At 42.2% G+C, this 19,401-nt stretch overlaps 3 protein-coding genes across 4 annotated transcripts in view; all 3 read left to right on the top strand.

Annotated features, from left to right (window-relative positions):
• The window catches only part of XAF1 (XIAP associated factor 1), a 21,549-nt gene extending 16,555 nt beyond the window's left edge, over positions 1–4,994 (top strand). Inside the window, exons 6-7 of one of the 2 annotated variants that reach the window (XM_017531743.2) lie at positions 1,892–2,233; positions 4,275–4,994. In XM_017531743.2, coding sequence (XP_017387232.1) covers positions 1,892–2,233; positions 4,275–4,331 — 399 coding nt within the window. In that variant the 3' untranslated portion in view covers positions 4,332–4,994. The remainder of the gene's footprint in view (positions 1–1,891; positions 2,234–4,274) is intronic. The other variant, XM_017531742.2, reaches the window with a different exon arrangement.
• The window catches only part of LOC108306442 (polyunsaturated fatty acid lipoxygenase ALOX12-like), a 271,605-nt gene that overhangs the window by 124,854 nt on the left and 127,350 nt on the right, over positions 1–19,401 (top strand). The window lies entirely within an intron of this gene.
• Positions 9,168–17,452, top strand: FBXO39 (F-box protein 39). Its single transcript, XM_017531726.2, has 3 exons — positions 9,168–10,324; positions 16,634–16,810; positions 17,116–17,452. The coding sequence occupies exons 1-3, from the start codon at positions 9,299–9,301 to the stop codon at positions 17,242–17,244; spliced, it is 1,332 nt and encodes a 443-aa protein (XP_017387215.1). The 5' UTR covers positions 9,168–9,298; the 3' UTR covers positions 17,245–17,452.

Raw genomic sequence — 19,401 nt, 5'->3', positions numbered from 1 at the left:
TTAGTCTCATTAGCATTTCATCTAACCTTTTTTCAAGAAACCTAGTTTCTTTGCACTGGGTTAAAATATGTTCTTTTAGCTCAGAGAAGTTTGTTATTACCCACCTTCTGAAGCCTGTTTCTGTCAATTCATCAGACTCATTCTCCATCCATCTTTGATCGCTAGCTTGTGAGGAATTGTGATCCTTTGGAGGAAGAGAGGCATTCTGGTTTTGGGTGTTTTCATCCTTTTTGTTCTGATTTCTTCCCCTCTTAGTGGCTTTATCTACCTGTGGTTTTTGTAGTTGGTGACTTTTGGATGGGGTCTCTGAGTGGACATCCTTTTGGTTAATGTTGAAGCTATTTCTTTCTGTGTTTTAGTTTTCCTTCTAACAGTCAGGCTCCTCTGCTGTAGGACTGCTGGAGGTCCACTACCAACCCTGCTTGCCTGGGGATCACCTGCAAGGGCTGCAGAACAGTAGGGGGTGCTGCTGGTTTCTTCTTCTGTTATTTTCATCCCAGAAGGGTACCTGCCAGATGTCAGCCTAAGCTCTCCTTTATGAGGTGTTTCTGGATATACAGGGGTCAGGGAGCTGCTTAAGGAGACAGTCTGTCCCACATAGGAGGTCAAGTGCTGTGCTGGGAGCTCCATTGTTCTGTTCAGAGCTGCTGGGCAGGTATGTTTAAGTCTGCTGCATCAGAACTCATAACCACCTTTTTTTCCCAAGTGCTCTGTCCTGGGATGGTGGGGCTTTATTTATAAGTTTCTGACATGCTGCTGCCTTTTTTCAGAGATGCCCTGCCCAGCAAGGAGGTAGTCTAGTCACAGTCTGCCAGCGGAGGCATTGCTGAGCTGCCATGGGCTCTGCCCAGCTGCTGTGTAAATTTCCTTGCAGTTTTGTTTACAGAGATACAGTTACAACTGCCTCAGTAATGATGGTCTGCCTCAGTAATGGCAGACTGCCTTGGTAATGAGGGACTGCCTTGGTAGTGGTGGACTGCCTCAGTAATGGCGGATGCCCTTCCCCCACAGAGCTGGACAGTCTCTGGTCCAGCTGTGCTTGCTGTGAAACTCTCAATCCAGAGCATTTCAGATTGCTGGTCTTTGTAGGGGTGGGACCTGCCAAGCCGTATCACCTGACTCCCTGTTTTAGCCCCCTCTTTTTCAGTTGAATGGGCAGCTCTGTCTCCCAGGTGTTCCAGGCGCCAGTTGAAATGGATATCCAGATTTGTGTGAGTTTTTGTGTGGAAACCCACAGTGCCCCAGCTGAAACAGCCATGCTGGAAACTTGTGGCACTTTTCGGCCCGAGAATTCCTGGTCTGTGGGCAGTAAAAAATTGTTTGGAAATGTGGTGATCACTAAACCTCTACATTGTTCTCACTGGGAACTGCACTCAAGAGCTCTTTCTATTCAGCCATCTTGGATCTCCCAGAAATTTATTTCTAACAGCTCTGAAGGCTGGAAGTTCAAGAACAAGTCACCAGCACTTGGTGTCTGGTGAGGACCTTCCTGTTGCCTCCTAGCATGGTAGAAGGCAAAAGAGTAGAAGGATGTAGCCAAATGCTTCATGAAGCCTCTTTTATAAGGACCCTAATCCTGTTAACAAGGGAGGCACTCTCATGACCTAATCACCTCCCAGAGGCCCTGCCTCTTAATTCCATCACATTGGCAACACCTGAATTTTGGAGGCGACACATTCAAACCATAGCAACCAGTCAGACCTTCATTCCTGGAATGCAAAATTTTCTTTCTTTCCTACAAAGCCGGGTATTAAATTGAATGTTTTGTCACATTTTATACAGCATATAAAAATGTTTACAGTGGGATGTTTTGTGTTATCTAGTCTACCATATTTTCTGACCATGAAACCTGAAATCATTTTAAAATTTGATATATTATTCACAATTGCAGGGTAAATGTTGTCCAGACTCAGAGATTAAGAAACACTTTCCTGTTGGAAAGCCAAAAATTCTTCCTTCATCTCTTCCAAGTCAAGCTGCTGAAAACCAAACTTCCACAATGGAGAAAGATGTCCGTCCAAAGGCAAAAAGTATAAACAGATTTCCACTTCATTCTGAAAGTTCATCAAAGAAAACACCAAGAGACAAAAGCAAAACCTTGGATCCACTTTGGATGTCAGAGCCCAAGCCCAGGACCACCTCCCCTGTTGGAGATGAAGCAGCCTATGACATTCTGAGGAGATGTTCTCAGTGTGGCATCCTGCTTCCCCTGCCCATCCTAAATCAACATCAGGTACTCAGCCTCTGTTCTTTGCTTACCTGGTTGTGAACCATATGTACAGTATCTTTAAAAAATCTAAGACCTGAAAGATATTCACAAATGTGGCCCTTCTCTATCTCCCACTTCTCTGGGTATCCAAATGCACTCTCTCATAGCACTCACCACCTGGTTTATTTGCATCACCTCCGAGACTGAGTCACCTTTGAAGGTCGAGCCACAGTTTCTCATCTCTGTGTCTCCAGCTCCTAGGCCAGGGACTGACATACAGCAAGTGCCCCAAAACTGTTGAGTAAATGAAAGAAGCAGAGGATACCCAGTCGGTCCCTCCCATGGTGTAGATATGGCACTGAGGCCCAGAGATGAGATGTCTCGGTCAAGATCCTAAGCCAGTTGATGGCTTATCTCCAGCAGATCAAAGTTTGCTTCAAGCAATTCAGGGCTTACAGGCATCTCACTGAATATCCTGATTTTTACATCCTAGGTTATTTTCTAGTAATAATAGCAATTGGCATTCGAGGTTGTTAACCATTATGTGCCAGTTAAAATGCAGAGCTCTTTATAATCTTCATCATAAACAATAGGTATGTATTTTATCCCCATTTTACAGACAAGGTAAAGTAGCTTCCCAAGGACTATACAATTAGAGTGGCAGAATCCAGCCTGAGTCCACATATATACAGCTCCAAAGTTTATGCTGTTCCGCTCCAGACTGGATGCCTGGAGTTCATTTATTTTTCGAAATACAAAAGTACTAGATTTTGTGGAGCTAGTTGACGTAATACCATATAAAGAAGTATAAAAGCAAAGCTAACCCTACTTCCCCAACCCCATACACTGAGATACCAATTTCGACGGCTTTATGGGCATCTTTTCAAAGTTCTACCTTTGTTTTTACGAATCTAAACAAGCATATACTGGGTTTTAATTGTTTCTTTTTCCGCATACATTATCTTACTATACTTACTACTCTGCCACTTGCCTTTTTCACTTGGTGTATGATGCATGCTCCTTACAAAAAAGACTTAGTAGACCGAAACCTTTTTTTCTAACTTCCTTATGCATCCATGTATGCACATAAGCATATCATTTTATAAAAACTGGCTAATTTCATATTTGCTGGGGGTGTTACTAGTGCCATTTTTCCTTGCCTCCCACAATTTGGTATATTTCCTTTCACAATTTTCTCCATCCTTATATAACAAAGTTGCCAGATTTAGCAAATAAAAATACAGGACATTCGGTCAAATTTGAATTTCAGAGAAACAGATTGTTTTTAGTATAAGTATGTTCCATGCAGTGATTGTTTTGCTGAAATTAAAATTTAACTCGGGCACCCTGTATTTTATTTAGCAATTTCTTATATAATCACATACAAACATACACATTTACAGTCCTATTATATACATTTCTCCACATTTTTTTTTTTTTGAGATAGAGTCTTGCTCTGTCACCCAGGCTGGAGTGCAGTGACAGGATCTCAGCTCACTGCAATCTCTGGCTCCCAGGTTCAAGGGATTCTCCTATCTCAGCCTCTTGAGTAGCTGAGATTACAGGTGCCCACCACCATGGCTATCTAATTTTTGTATTTTAGTAGAGACTGGGTTTCACCATGTTGTCCAGGATGGTCTCGAACTCCTGACCTCAGATGATCTGCCCGCTTCGGCCTCCCAAGATGCTGGGATTACAGGCATGAGTCACCGTGCCCAGCCAACATTTCTTTACATCCTAATGTTAGGATTCAGCAATACCCAAGGAAATCCTTACAAGCCAAACAATGTGGCTTGTTCTTATTAATGGCTGCATAAGATTCCATGGTGTAAGTGTTCTCCCATCTGTCCCTCCACCCCGTGATAGCAACAGGCCCCTTTGAAACTTTGTCCCAAGCCTCTTATACTCCTGGCTCAGTGGGCTCCTGACCTTTTCTATGCCATTACACCCCAGACTTTGGGCAGGGCTCATGCTCTGTAATGAGGAACAGCAATATCCAGAGATATTCTAGGAACTAACACTTCCCACTTTAACCATATCAGACGTTTTTATATCCATTTCTTAGGAGAAATGCTGGTGGTTAGCTTCATCGAAAGGAAAACAAGTGAGAAATTTGAGCTAGATTTGGAAAAGAAAAGGTACTACAAATTCAGAAGATTTCACTTTTAACATTGGCTTTCCTGCCTACTTGCTGTGGTGGTCTTGTGAAAAATGATGGGTTTTATTCATTGGGCTTTAAAAGAAAAGGTTTGGCAGAACTCAAAACGAAACCTATATATCATCTCAATAGATACAGAAAAGGCTTTTGATAAAATTTAACATGACTTCATGTTTAAAACCCTCAAGAAACTAGGCATTGAAGGAACATACCTCAAAATAATAAGAGCCATCTATGACAAACCACAGCCAATATCATACTGAATGAGCAAAAGCTGGAAGCATTCCCCTTGAGAACCAGAACAAGGCAAAAATGTCCACTCTCAACACAGTCCTATTCAACATAGTACTGAAAGTCCTTGCCAGAGTAATCAGACAAGAAAAAGAAATAAAAGGCAACCAGATAGGAAGAGAGGAAGCCAAAGTATCTCTGTTTGCAGACGATATGATTCTATATCTAGAAAACCCCATGGTCTTGGCCCAAAAGCTCCTGTATCCGATAAACAGCTTTAGCTAACTTTCAGGAGACAAAATCAATGTACAAAAATCTGTAGCATTTTTATACACCAACAACATCCAAGCTGAGAGCAAATCAAGAATGCAATCTCATTCACAATCGTCACAAAAAGAATAAAATGTCTAGGAATACAACTAACTAGGCAGATGAAAGATCTCTACAACAGGAATTACAAAACACTGCTGAAAGAAATTGGAGATGACACAAATGGAAAAACATTCCATGCCCATGGATAGGAAGAATCAATATTGTTAAAATGGCTATACTGCACAAAGCAATTTACAGATTCAATGGTACTCATATCAAACTACCAATAACATTCTTCACAGAATCAGAAAAAAAAGAACTTTAAAATTTATATGGAACAAAAAAAGCCCAAATAGCCAAAGCAGTCCTAAACAAAAAGAACAAAGTTGGAGACATCACATTACCCAATTTCAAACTATACTACAGGGCTACAGTAACCAAAACCACATGGTACTGGTACAAAAGCAGACACGTACACCAGTGGAACCCAATAGAGAGCCCAGAAATAAAGCTACATACCTACAATCATCTGATCTTAGACAAAAATAAGCAATGGGGAAAGAACTCCCCATTCAATAAATGGTACTGGGATAATCAGCTGACCACATGCAGAAAATTGAAAATGAACCCCTTCCTTACACCATATGCAAAAATCAACTCCAGATGGATTAAAGACTTAAATGTAAAACCTCAAACTGTAAAAACTCGGGAAGATAACCTAGGCAATACCATTCTGGACATAGGAACGGGCAAAGATTTCATGACAAAGATGTTCAAAGCAATTGCAACAAAAGCAAAAATTGATAAATGCGACATAATTAAACTAAAGGACTCTACACAGCACAAGAAACTATCAACAGAGTAAACAGCGCATAAAATGGGAACAAAATATTTGCAAACTCTGCATCTGACAAAGGTCTAATATCCAGAATCTATAAGGAACTTAAATACACCAACAAGCAAAAAACCTAATTAAAAAGTGGAAAAAGGACATGAATAGAGACTTTTCAAAAGATATACATGTGGCTAACAAGTGTATGAAAAAGACGTTCAACATCACTTATCATTAGAGAAATGCAAATCAAAACCACAATGAGATACTCTCACATCAGTCAGAATAGTTATAACTAAAAAGTCATAAAATAACAGATTCTGGTGAGGTTGCAAAGAAAAGGGAACATTTATACACTGCTGGTGGGAATATAAATTAGTTCAGGTATTGTGGAAAGCAGTTTGGCAATATTGCAAATAACTTAGAACTACCATTCAACTCAGCAATCCCATTATTGGGTATATACCCAAAGGAATATAAATCATTCGTCATAAAGACATATATACATGAATGTTCACTGCAGCACTATTCACAATAGCAAAGTCATGGAATCAAACTAAATGTCCATCAGTGGTAGACTGGATAAAGAAAATGTGGCACATATATACCATGGAATACTATGCGGCCATAAAAAAGAATGAGATCACGTCCCGTGCAGCAACATGGATGGAGTTGGAAGCCGTTATCCTAAATGAACTAATGCAGGAACAGAAAACCAAATACCACATATTCTCACTTATAAGTAGAAGCTAAACATTGAGTACACAGAGACACAAAGAAGGGAACCACAGACCCTGGGGCTGGAAGGAGGGTGAGGACTGAAAAACTTCCTATCTGGTATGAGGCTTATTATCTGGATAATGAAATAATCTGTACACCAAATCCTCATGACATGCGATTTACCTATATAACAAACCTGCACATGTACCCCTGAACCTAAAACAAAAGTTAAAAGGTTTGGACTATTTCCCTTCTTTTGAACAAAGGCATTTGTTTGCCCAAGGACTACAAATAAACCAAGGGGAGAAAAGGAAGGTCCTGGTTCTGCCTGAAAATTCTGATTAAGCCTCTGGGCCCTACAGCCTGGACACCTACAGAACCCAGCTTTGTCCCCAAAGAATAAAAATACCTCTCTAAAAGCTGCTTGTCCATCTTTCTTTGGATTCCACATTGGTTTACAGGGCCAGGGATGGGAGCAGCCGGGACCCCAGGATGAGGCAGTGAGCAGGGAAAGGGGAGCAGAAGACGTTCAGGGAGGGAGGGACAATGATGCTGGGACAGTGGGGAAGAGCCCAGTGAAGTGGAGAGGGGCATCTTCGAAGGCTTTGGGCAGGGAGAGTGGCTGGGGGAAGCCTAGCGATGCAACCTACCCAGCATCAAACAGCACACTCCCACCTTTCTGCCTGGGCTTTGAGGGGAGTCCATTAGGGCCCCTGCCTCTGCCAGGGGAGGAAAATAGGTGTGGGTGGGACGTCCTTAGATTTCCCTCCCTGGTTGGCAGCTGTGTGATATGGTGGACCAACCCTGGGTTCGAATCCCACCTCCCCACTTACTACATGTTCTCACTGGGAAACATCTTTAGAGAAATGCAAATCAAAACCACCATGAGATACTATCTCACATCAGTCAGAATTGCTGTTATTAAAAAGTCAAAAAATAACATGCTGGTGAGGTTGCAAAGAAAGGGGAACACTTACACACTGCTGGTGGGAATGTAAATTCGTTCAGCCACTACCAGAATGGTGGTTCTGTTTTAAGTGATTTGAGATCTTGCCAAACTGCTTTGCCATAACACTGTTTCGGGAGTTGTGAAGTGGATGTGTTTGTATTCCTGTCTTCCTTGACCAAAACCGTGGAAGCAGTTCTCAGTTTTGGCTTTGCCCAGGTAAGTCAGGTCCTTAAGGGTTTTTGTCGGGGAGCCTTGTCTAAAAAAAGGAAACTGAACCCTAGGGCTGAGCACGCAGCGGCAGCTTCGAAAGAAACCCAGGGTTGGGTCAGGATGGGAAAGGCAGGAAACTGAACGAGACTTGAGCCCCAAGTTCGGACCCAAACTCTTCCCTGTGTGCAGAAGGAAGGGCAGGGGCCATGCCATCCTCGCCCGGAGCGCCGCCCGAGCCTCCCAGCACCGCCCGTCTCACCCTCTGCACATGGGATCGACTGACCTGGAAACTGCAGGTTTGGAGCTCTGCGAGCTGGGGGCAGGAGCAGAGCCTTGCAGGTGGCTGCGCGTCACAAAGGCGGCCGACGCCTGGCATTTAACCTGGGCCAGAGCAAGACGCAAACCCCCGGCGCCCACGGAGTTGGCGTCGGAGCAGCAGCTGCGTGGGCTGAGCAGGCAGGCGCACTCGCCGTCCCTGCAGCCCAATCCGGGCACAGCCCAAGCAGGGCTCCGCGAACGGGAGCAGGCTGGGGTGGCGGTGGGAGGCCCCGAGGCCCGCGCCGGGGAGGCGGGCTGCTCTCATCACCTCCTCTGGGAAGCATCTGGCTGCAGGAGTTGCCGGGCCAACTGCCCTCCCGCGGTGGGTAGGACGTCTTTAGATTTCCCTCCCTGCTTGGCAGCTGTGTGATAGGGTGGACCAACCCTGGGTTCGAATCCCACCTCCTCACTACACGTTCTCCCTGGGAACCTTTATTCACCTTCAACACCTCCGTCTCTGTATTTGGGGAATGGATGTGTTTGTATTCCTCTCTTCCTAGACCAGATGCTGCAGAAGCACCAACTTACTTATTAATGGCAGCCAGGTCTTGAGTAGCGTTTACTATGTGGCAGGCACTGATTCTGGTGCTTTCCGCTATCAGCTCACTTAATCCCCCCAACACTAGGAGAAAGGCACCACTATGACCCCTATTTACCGATGGGGAGAGGGGAAGTGGAATCTCTGGCTTCTAGGACATAATCTTTAACACATGGCTCAGGGCCCCTTGATCCAGCACCTCCCGCTGCTCCCATGTGATCCAGCTCCTCCATTTTCAGCCCACTTAACAAGTGCCAGATGACCAAACAATTTTTAGTTCCCTGAATGTGAGCACATCACATGCATTCACAGTTCTGCGGCTTTGCACATATTGTTCCCTCCACCCAGAATGCATCAGTTCCTCCACCACTACCACTAGGCCCACCTGGTCTGCCTTGCAAATCCTACTCACCTTTCAAAACCCAGCTCAGACGTCACCTCCTCTGAGCAGCCCTCTCTTCTTCCTCCTTAGCCGAACAGAATAAGTCACCCTCCGTGTGTGCTACCCCGCACTATGAGTCTGCCTGAACCTTCCCACTCTCTCACTGGGTTATAACTGAACTGGTCTGTGTCCCTGGTTAGACTGTGAAATCCTTGCAGGTGTGGACTGTACCATGCCTTTATCCTAGAACCACCCACACCTGGCACGGTGCCTAATACACTTGGGACCGCAGGGAAAGCTGCTTCATTTGAGTTTAATTTGTTTGACAAGTAATGGCGCTTCCTTTTTACTCTCCACAGAAAGCAAGTGATTGCTTTTCTTTCCTCGTTTGTGGAAGCCCTGCCTAACACACAGCCGCACCGTTCCTCCCAGTTCCTGGATGGATGAAGAAAGTGAACTGATACAGCCTGAAGACCAGAGCTGCTGGGCCAGTCTGCCTGATGTGTGCCTGCGCCGTGTTTTCTGGTGGCTAGGAGACAGGGACAGGTCCAGGGCTGCTCTTGTCTGCAGAAAATGGAACCAGATGATGTATTCAGCTGACCTCTGGCGGTACAGGACCATCACCTTCAGCGGGAGACCTTCGAGGTTACATGCATCTGAATTTCAGTCTGCTCTTTGGTACGTTAAGAAGTTTGGTCGTTATCTGGAGCGCCTGGAGGTCAAATTCCTGAATCCTTACAATGCTGTCTTGACCAAGAAGTTCCAGGTCACCATGCGGGGCCTTCTGTCTTGTCTGGGCAAAAGCAACAACCGTCTGAAATCTCTTTCCATCCAACACCTGGAGCTGGACCGCCTGGTGTGGAGGAACAGCATCAGGAGCTCGTTCATCAGGAGCTTGAGCTTCTTCTTGAAGAAGATGGGCAAACACCTGGATTATCTCAACCTAAAAGGAGCCAGGCTGACGGTGGAGCAAGGCTGCCATGTTCTCAACTCCCTCAGCTACATGAGGAATGAGAATGTGATCTCGGAGCTCAACATCGAAGACTACTTCAGCCATCACCTCGCTGTCTACAGCAGCCCCCAATTCAAAAAGACCATGTCCACGTTCCACAGTCTTGTGTCCCTGACCCTCAACTACAACTGTATCTCCGATGAGCTGCTTGAGAACTTGGGAGAGAACAATGCCAGTACCCTCTGGACCATAAACATCAAATGCCACATTCATGACCCCCATGGACAGGTCATCTGGGGTATGTCCTGGGCCAAGTTAGCCAGGCAGGCCACCAATCTGAAGGTGAACTTCTTCTTTGAACGGATCATGAAGTACGAGCGCTTGGCCCGGATCCTCTTGCGGGAGATCCCGGTCAGGAGTCTCAGTTTGAGAAGCTGCTATTTCAGTGACCCAGACTGGTCCATGAGACCCACTCTGACGGATCTCCTGCCCACCTTCCGGCATACTCTGCAGGTAGGTAGGACTTGTGAGGAGTGACTGCTACTTGGGTGACTGGCTTCCCCAGAGGAAAGCCCACTGCTGCCCACTCTTGGATGGGATCCCAAATGTCACTCAATCTCAAGTTGAAGTTCTAGGAAATATCACCAACCAAGCCGCCTCTCCTCCTCCCAAGATGACGGTAGGCAACAAGAGCTGCTGCTCACTTCCTCCATGTGGCACAGACACAAGGAATTTTCTGGTTAGCTGTCAGCCAAGGAAAGCCCCTAAATCCCCACTCAGAGCTATGAAGCCTGAGCCTGGAGGTGCCTTGCTGGTGAATAGCGGTTGTGCTGCTTCTTCCTACCTTTCTACCAGGTCACGGCAGCATGTAGGAGACCCTGTGGCTCCTATGGCCAGATCTCAGCAGGGGATCTGCCTGGTTATAGCAGTGCCAGTGCCTGGTCATTGGGAAGATAGAATGGGAGGTACAGGACAAACAAAAACCCAATTTGATTTAGACAACTGAAGAGCTGAGTTTCTGAGCTGCTCCCTGATCTAGCAGTTTCTCAGCTGTAAGATCAGTATCATTTTGTCTTTCCAAGGACCTCACAGTGGTCGTGACTGTAAGATTGACCTAAAGGATGGAGAGGCAGACGCAGGCTCAGGTTTTGCAAGTTTATTTCAACCTGCCAGGCTGGCTGCCTCACCACAGGCAGTGAAGGCAGCAACCTGGCTTACCAAATATGGGGGTTATGTAGGGGGTTTGCAGGTAGCCTGGTGCTATTCTAATAAAAACTTCATCTTGGTTCTCAGGGGCTGACATTCTGCTTAATTGGGTTAATGTCCTGGGTTCGAGAGCCAGGTGTGACCACATCCTGGAACCCAGGTGGCCTGTTTACAAGGCTTGAGGCTGTTTTTGTTATGAGCTCGGCTTAGCAGGGGAGAATAAGGAGGGGGTCTACGGGCTTGCCTTGCTGTGACCCTAACAGTGACCACTGATATTAACAGGTTTGTGTATCTCTACAAACATGGATGGACTGCAAGGTGCCAATACCTCATTAGGTACCCAAATAACCCTAAGGCGGGGTAGGGCAGACATCATGATGATCCTTATGTGCTACAGAAGAACTTGAGGTTCAGTGACCAGCCCATAGTCACCCAGCCAGTCCTGCAGGGCTGGGATGAGCACCTTGCATACTCCAAGTATACTGCTCCAAATTTCAAGTTTGCAACCTTGGATGAAATCACCATTATTCTCAAATCTCTTCCTCTAAGAATTACATGTCCAATGTCCCTTATCTAAAAAGCCCCCAAATTCCATTAACACCAGACCTGTCCTACAAGAAATGCTAAAGGGAGTTCTTCAATCTGAAAGAAAAAGGGCATTAATGAGCAATAAGAAATCATCTGAAGGTACAAGATGTTTACTTACTGTTACTTACTAGTAATAGTAAGTATGCAGAAAAACACAGAATATTGTAACATTGGAATTACAGTGAGTAAACTATTCATATCTTAAGTAGAAAGACAAAAATATAAGCCTATCAAAAATAATCACAACAACAACTTTTCAAGACATAGACAGTACAATAAGATACAAATAAAAACAGCAAAAAGTTAAACAGTAGGGAGACAAAGTTAAAGTAAAATGGTTTTATTAATTTTATTTTTGTTTATTAGTTTGTTTATACAATTAGTGTTAAGTTGTCATCAGTTTAAAATAATGAGTTATAAGATATTAATTGCAAGCCTCATGGTAACCTCAAATCTAAAAATATACAACAGACAAAATAAAAACCAAGATGTTAAACATACCTCCAGAGGAAATCACCTTCCCTAAAAGGAACACAGGAAGGAAGAAAAGAAGGAAGAGAAGACCACAAAACAACCAGAAAACAAATAACCAAATGGCCAGAGTAAGTCCTTACTTGTCAGTGTTGACATTAAATACAAATGGACTAAACTCTCCAATTAAAAGACATAGGTGGCTGAACAGATTTTTTTTTAAAAGACTCAATTATCTGTTGCCTACAAGTAACACATTTTACCCATAAAGACACACATAGACTGAAAACAGAGATGGAAAATCATATTTAATGCCAGTGGAATCCAAAGAAAGCAGGAGTAGCTATACTTAGAATAGATTTCAGGACAAAATCTATAAAAAGAGACAAAGAAAGTCATTATATAATGCTAAAAAGGTCAATTATGCAAGAGAATATAACAATTGTAAATATATATGCAGTCAACACTGGAGGACCCAGACATATAAAGCAAATATTATTAGAGCTAAAGATAGCGATAGACCCTGATATAATAATAGGTGGAGATTTCAACACCCCACTTTCAATGTTGGGTAGCTCTTCCAGACAGAAAATCAACAAAGAAATAGCAGACTTAATCTGCATTACAGACCAAAAGGACCTAAAGTATATTTACAGAAATTTTCATCCAATGGTTGAAGAATACACATTCTTTTTCTTAGCACGTGGTTAATTCACAAGGATGGGTCATATATTAGGTCACAAAAAGGTCTTAAAGCATTCAAAAAGTTGAAATTATAGCAAGCATCTTCTCTGACCACAACAGAATAAAACTGGAAATTAATAACAAGGGAAATTTTGGAAATTATATGAACATATGGAAATTAAACAATATGCTCCTGAATGATCAGTGGGTCATGAAGAGATTAAGAAGGAAACTGAAATATTTTTTGAAACAAATGATAATGGAGATACAACATCCCAAAACCTGTGGAATACAGTGACCAATACTAAGAGGGAAGTTTGTAGCTATAAGCATCTACATCAGAAAAGAAGAAAAACGCCAAATAAACATTGTAATGATACACTTTAAAGAACCAAGAAAACCAAGAACAAACCAATCTCGAAATTAGTAGAAGAGAAAAAATAATAAAGACTAGAGCAGGAATGAATGAAAGTGAACAAATAATGCAAAAGATCATCAAATGAAAAGGTTTTTCTTCTGAAAAGATAAAATTGACAAACCATTAGCCAAAATGAGAAAAAATGAGAGGAGACCCAAATAAATCAGAGGTGAAAAAAGGAGACATTAGAACCAATATCTGAGAAATCCAAAGGATCATTAGAGGCTATAACGAACAACTATATCCCAATAAATTGGAAAACCTAGAAGTTATGGATAAGTTCCTAGGCACATACAACCTACCCAGATTGAATCATGAAGAAATCCAAAACCTGAACAGACCATTGATAAGTAACAAGATAGAAGCTGTAATAAAAAGTCCCCAAGCAAAGAGAAGCCCTTGACCTGATGGTAGTGCTGCTAAATTTCATCAAACATTTAAAGAAGAACTAATACCCATCCTACTCAAACTATTCCAAAAAAAAAAAATAGAGGCAGAGGGAATACTTCTAATCTCATTCTACAAGGCTGTTGTTACCCTGATACCAAAGCCAGATAAAGACACATCAAAAACAAGAAAACTACAGGTGAATATTCCTGGTAAACAATCATGGAAAATTCCTCAACAAATTACTAGCAAACCAAATTCAACAACACATTACAAAGATCATTCATTCTGACCAAGTGGGATTTATCTCAGGGATGCAAGAATGGTTCAAAATATGCAAATAAATCAATGTGATACCTCATAACAAAATGCGGGGCAAAAAAATGATCATTTTAATTGATGCTGAAAAAGCATTTGATAAAATGCAATATCCCTTCATAATTAAAACTCTCAAAAAACTGAGAATAGAAGAAACATACCTCAATACAATAAAAGCCATATATGATAGGCCACAGCTAGTATCATACTGAATGAGGAAAAACTGAAAACCTTTTCTTTAAGATCTGGACCATAACAAGGATGGCACCTGTCACCACTGCCATTCAACATAGAACTGGAAGTCCTAGCTAGAGCAATCAGATGAGAGAAATAAAGGGCATCCAAATAGAAAATGAAGTCAAATAATTCTTGTCTGAAGATGATGTGATCTTATATTTGCAAAAACCTAAAGATTCTACCAAAAAAAACTATCAGATACACAAATTCAGTAAAGTTGCAGGATACAAAATCAACATACAAAAATCAATAGCATATCTATATGCCAACAGTGAATAATCTGAAAAAGAAATCAAGAAAGTAATCCTGTGTACAATAGCTACAAATAAAATTAAATATCTAGGACCTAACCAAAGAAATGAAAGATCTCTACAATGAAAACTACAAAACATTGATGCAAGAAATTGAAGAGGACACAATAAATGGAAAGATATTCTACGTTCATGAGTTGGAAGAATCAATATTGTCAAAATGTTTATACTACCCAAAGCCATCTACAGATTCAATACAGTCCTATCAAAATACCGATGACATTCCTCACAGAAATAGAATAAGGAATCTTAAATTTATATATATATATATATATATATATATATATATGGAACCACAAAAGATGCAGAATAGCAAAGCTATCCTGCCCAAAAAGAACAAAACTGTAGAAACCACATTACCTAACTTCAAATTATACTACAGAGCTACACTCACTAAAACAGCATGAAACTGGCATAAAAACAGACTTTGAGCTCCTTATATATTCTGGTTATTTTTTAATCCCATAAAGACCAACAGAACAGAATACAGAACCCAGAAACAAATCCATTCATCTATAGTGAACTCATGTCTGACAAAGGTGCCAAAAACATACATTGGGAAAAAGACAGTCTCTTTAGTAAATGGTGCTAGGAAAACTGGATATCCATGCAGAAAAATCAAACTAAACAGCTATCTCTTTCCATATATGAAAATCAAAATGAACTAAAGACTTAAATCTAAGACCTCAAACTATGAAACTACTACACGAAAACGTTGAGGAAATTCTCCAGGATGTTGGACTGGGTAAAGATCTCTTGAGTAATACCCCACAAGCACAGGCAACCTAAGCAAACATGAACAAATGGGATCACATCAAGTTAAAAAGCTTCTGCACAGCAAAGGAAACAATCAACAAAGTGAAGAGATAACCCACAGGAAGAATGGGGGAAAATATTTGCAAACTACCCATCTGACAAGGGATTAATAAGTAACCAGAATATATAGAGCTCAAACAACTCTATAGGAAAAAATGTAACAATCTAATTTTAAAATGGGCAAAAGATCTGAACAGATATTTCTCAAAAGAAGACATATAAATGGCAAAATAGATATGTTAAAAGGTGCTCAACATCACTGATCGTCAGAGAAATGCAAATCAAAATTACAATGAGATATTATCTCACCCCAGTTAAAATGTTTTTTATTACAAAGACAGGCAATAGCAAATGCTGGAAAGGATGTAGAGAAAAGGAAAGCCTCACACACAGTTGGTGGAAATTTAAAGTAGTACAACCTTTGTAGGGAACAGTTTGGAGGTTCCTCATAAAACTAAAAATAGAGCTTACATATGATCCAGCAATCCCACTGCTAGGTATATGCCCCAAAGAAAGAAAGTTAGTATATCAAAGAGATGTCTGTACTCTCATGTTTATTGCAGCACTGTTCATATAGCCAATATTTGGAAGCAACCTAAGTGTCCATCAATGGATAAAGAAAATGTGGTACATCCATATAGTAGAGTACTATTCAGGTATAAAAAAGAATAAGATTCTGTCATTTGCAATAACATAGATGCAACTGAGGTCATTATGTTAGGTGAAATATGCCAGGCACAGAAAGACAAACTTTGTATGTTCTCACTAATTTGTGGGAGCTAAAAATTAAAACAATTTAACTCATGGAGATAGAGAGTAGAAAGATGGTTACCAGAGGCTGGGAAGGGTAGTAAGGGGTGGAGAGGGAAGTGGGGATGGTTAATGGGTACAAAAAATGTTAGAAAGAATGAACCAGATTTAGTATTCGATAGCACTGACAGGGTGTCATAGTCAATAATCATTTAATTGTACGTTTTAAAATAACTAAAAGAGTGTAATTGGATTGTTTGTAACACAAAGGATAGATGCTTGAAGTCATGGATACTCTATTCCAATGTGATTATTACACATTGTATGCCTACATCATATGTACCCTGTACAAAACCATAATAACCACATTACCTGACTTCAAATTATATGACAGAGCTATAATCACTAAAACAGGATGAGACTGGCATAAAAACAGACTTTGAGCACCTTATATATTCTGGTTATATATGATATATACCATCATATATATCCCATATATATATATGTCCCAGAAAAATTAAAATTAAAAGCCCCCAAACCATCATGGCTATCAGGCCCAGAGCCAGGTCCTGGAAATGACCCAGCCAGTCCCAGCATCTCTGCCCACACACATCTTCCCTTTTGGTGCTCTTCCAGAAATTAACTTTTGAATTCAACAACAACCATGAGTCACTCGACGAGGAGCTGCACGTCCTCATCTTATCCTGCAGGAAGTTGTTTTACTTCAAAATCTGGGCTTTCCTTGATGTTAGGTTTGTGGAGCAGATCTTGAAGAGTCAGGAAGAAGGGCAGTGTGCCCTGCGCACACTCAAGGTAAGAGGCCCCCAGGCTGGGTCCACGGGGTAGAGTGGGAACATCCAGGAATGAGTGAGGCAGTGGGGAATGATCATCTGTTCGTTGGAAATCAGCAATTTCACAGAAGGGAATTTGGAGCTCTCTTCTCTAGTAGTCGAGTTTGGTCTTTTCCTGATTTTGTCAACATATGTTCCGATTCAACAACTGTATGTGTAGGTTATTTAAATTGTTGTCAAGCCTGAAAACTGTAGTCACAAGGGGTGTGTGTATGTATGTGTGTGAACGCTCATATGTGCATTGCATGTATTTCTTTGTTGACACAGGTGAGAATTTATACAAACAGATATGAGACGAATGAAGAGGACAGGACCCTGCGGGAAATTTACAGGAAGTACAGAAAGCTGATCGATTCAGAGCTTAGCTATTTTGTCATCGCTTACCCTATGATGTAATAAGCACTCTACAGATCAAAAAAGCTAGGAGCACTTTGAACTTGAAAATCATTTCTCTTAGAACTACATTTGGGCATTGCCTGCCCTTTTGCTCCTCTCTCTCCCCTTTTTTTGTCAGTTCCACCCAATATGAGCAGCCCTGCAAAGGCTGAAACTGCTGATGACCTGAAGGCTCCAGGTGGCTTTAAAGCACTATGTTTACCAACTATCCAGGTGTAAATTCTCTTTTTGACACCCTCACTCATCCACAGAGCTAAAAACCCAAAGCCACTCAGAGTAGCTTCCTTTTTTTTTTTTTTTTGAGACGTGTTGACAAAAAGAATCAGACTCAAAGTATTGTTAGAGATTTATTCTAGCCAAATATTTTTACAGATTTATTCTCAGCCAAATATGAGTAACCATGGCCTGTGACACAGCCCTCAGGAGGTCCTGAGAACATATGCCCAAGGTGGTCGGGGTACAGCTTGGTTTTATGTATTTTGGGAAGGCATGAGATATCAATCAAATACATTTAAGAAATATATTGCCTTAGTTCAGAAAGGCAGGAAAACTCACAGCAGGGGCTTCCAAGCTATAGATAAATTTAAACATTTTCTGGCTGACAATTGGTTGAGTTTATCTGAAGACCTGGGATCAACAGAAAAGAAATGTTCAGGTGAAGATGAAGGATTGTGCAGACCAAGTTGTATTGTGCAAAGGAAGCTTTCGGATAGCAGACTTCAGAGAGAGCAGGTTGTAAAATGTTTCTTACTGAGTCTTAAAACGGTCCCTGGCTTAGTTGATTATCCCCTAGATCTGGAAAGGAAGGAAGGAAGGAAAATAAAGGGGAAAGGAGATTATCTATAGAATGTGGATGTTTCCCACAAGAGACTTTGCAGGGCAATTTCAAGGTATGGAAAGGAAATATATTTTGGGGTAAAACATTTTGAGTGTCTTCCTTGTTATCCCAGAGCCAGATTGGAAAGTAATCACTATATACAGGGTTAAATAAAACTCATCTGATAAGACTTTATGGCTTATAGGGCGTGAATCCCCAGATCCCTTAGATAGGAATTTGGGCAAGATTTAAAAAAAAAAATCTGAGCTTAATCCTCAGATGGAGTCTGGCACTGCCATTCAGGCTGGAGTGCAGTGGTGTTATCTCGGCTCACTGCAACTTCCACCTCTCAGGTTCAAGCAATTCTCCTGCCTCAGCCTCCAAGTAGCTGATATTACAGGCATGCACCACCATGCCCAGATAATCTCTGTATTTTCAGTAGAGATGGGGCCTTGCCACGTTGGCCAGGTTGGTCTCCAACTCCTGGCCTCAAATGATCCACCTGCCTCAGCCTCCCAAAGTGCTGGAATTATAGACGTAAGCCACCATACCCAGCCCCAGAGTAGGTTTTTACAAGAGGACCCTGATTCCTGCTAACCTGTGTATCTGAAAAGGTGTGTGTAACCATTGAGCAAATGGAATCATGTTTTCTACTCATTGACATGAGTTTAGAAATCCTTTGTATCCAGGCTGGCCTTCATGTCAGAGCCTCCCGACATTGACATTGTCTGGGCCTGATCTCAGATGCATAGAAATCTCCAGCCTGACTTTGGATGAAGCAGGAAAAGCCCCACTTGAGGAGGGGCCTGCTCAGAGCTGGAACTCCCTCCTGCAGAAGGAACTTAGCCCCTGACTTCCTGGCATCGTGGACTCGAGTCTCCTGCCTCTGTTTTTCCTGTGTCTCCTTTATTTTTCCCTCCAGGCAACATACATGACCACTCCGTCCTCAGGTTTGGGACTGAACTGAAAGTGGTCTTTAAGCTCATATTTATGAAGAATTTGTAATGTCATGGGGAAATGTTCCTAACGTAATGTTAAGTTTAAAGAGCAGGACAAGGACGGGCACGGTGGCTCACGCCTATAATCCCAGCACTTTGGGACACCAAGGCAGGCAGATCATGAGGTCAAGAGATCGAGACCATCCTGGCCAACATGGCAAAACCCCGTCTCTACTAAAAATACGAAAATTAGCTGAGTGTGGTGGTGCACCCATATAGTCCCAGCTACTTGGGAGACTGGGGAAGGGAGAATTGCTTGAGCCCTGGAGGCAGAGGTTGCAGTGAGCCAAGATTGCACCACTGCACTCCAGCCTGGGCAACAGAGCAAAACTCTGTCTCAAA

Source organism: Cebus imitator, unplaced genomic scaffold (assembly GCF_001604975.1).
Source record: "Cebus imitator isolate Cc_AM_T3 unplaced genomic scaffold, Cebus_imitator-1.0 Scaffold72, whole genome shotgun sequence".
Classification (NCBI taxonomy): domain Eukaryota; kingdom Metazoa; phylum Chordata; class Mammalia; order Primates; family Cebidae; genus Cebus; species Cebus imitator.
This window is presented reverse-complemented; position numbering and strand designations above follow the sequence as displayed.

What these genes read in the sequence shown, in the direction of transcription:
- FBXO39 (XM_017531726.2), top strand. Translation starts at nt 9,299, where the DNA reads ATGGATGAAGAAAGTGAACTGATACAGCCTGAAGACCAGAGCTGCTGG. An exon ending in CCTTCCGGCATACTCTGCAG is followed by an intron (nt 10,325 to 16,633) that starts GTAGGTAGGACT and finishes GTGCTCTTCCAG; the next exon opens with AAATTAACTTTTGAATTCAA. An exon ending in GTGCCCTGCGCACACTCAAG is followed by an intron (nt 16,811 to 17,115) that starts GTAAGAGGCCCC and finishes TTGTTGACACAG; the next exon opens with GTGAGAATTTATACAAACAG.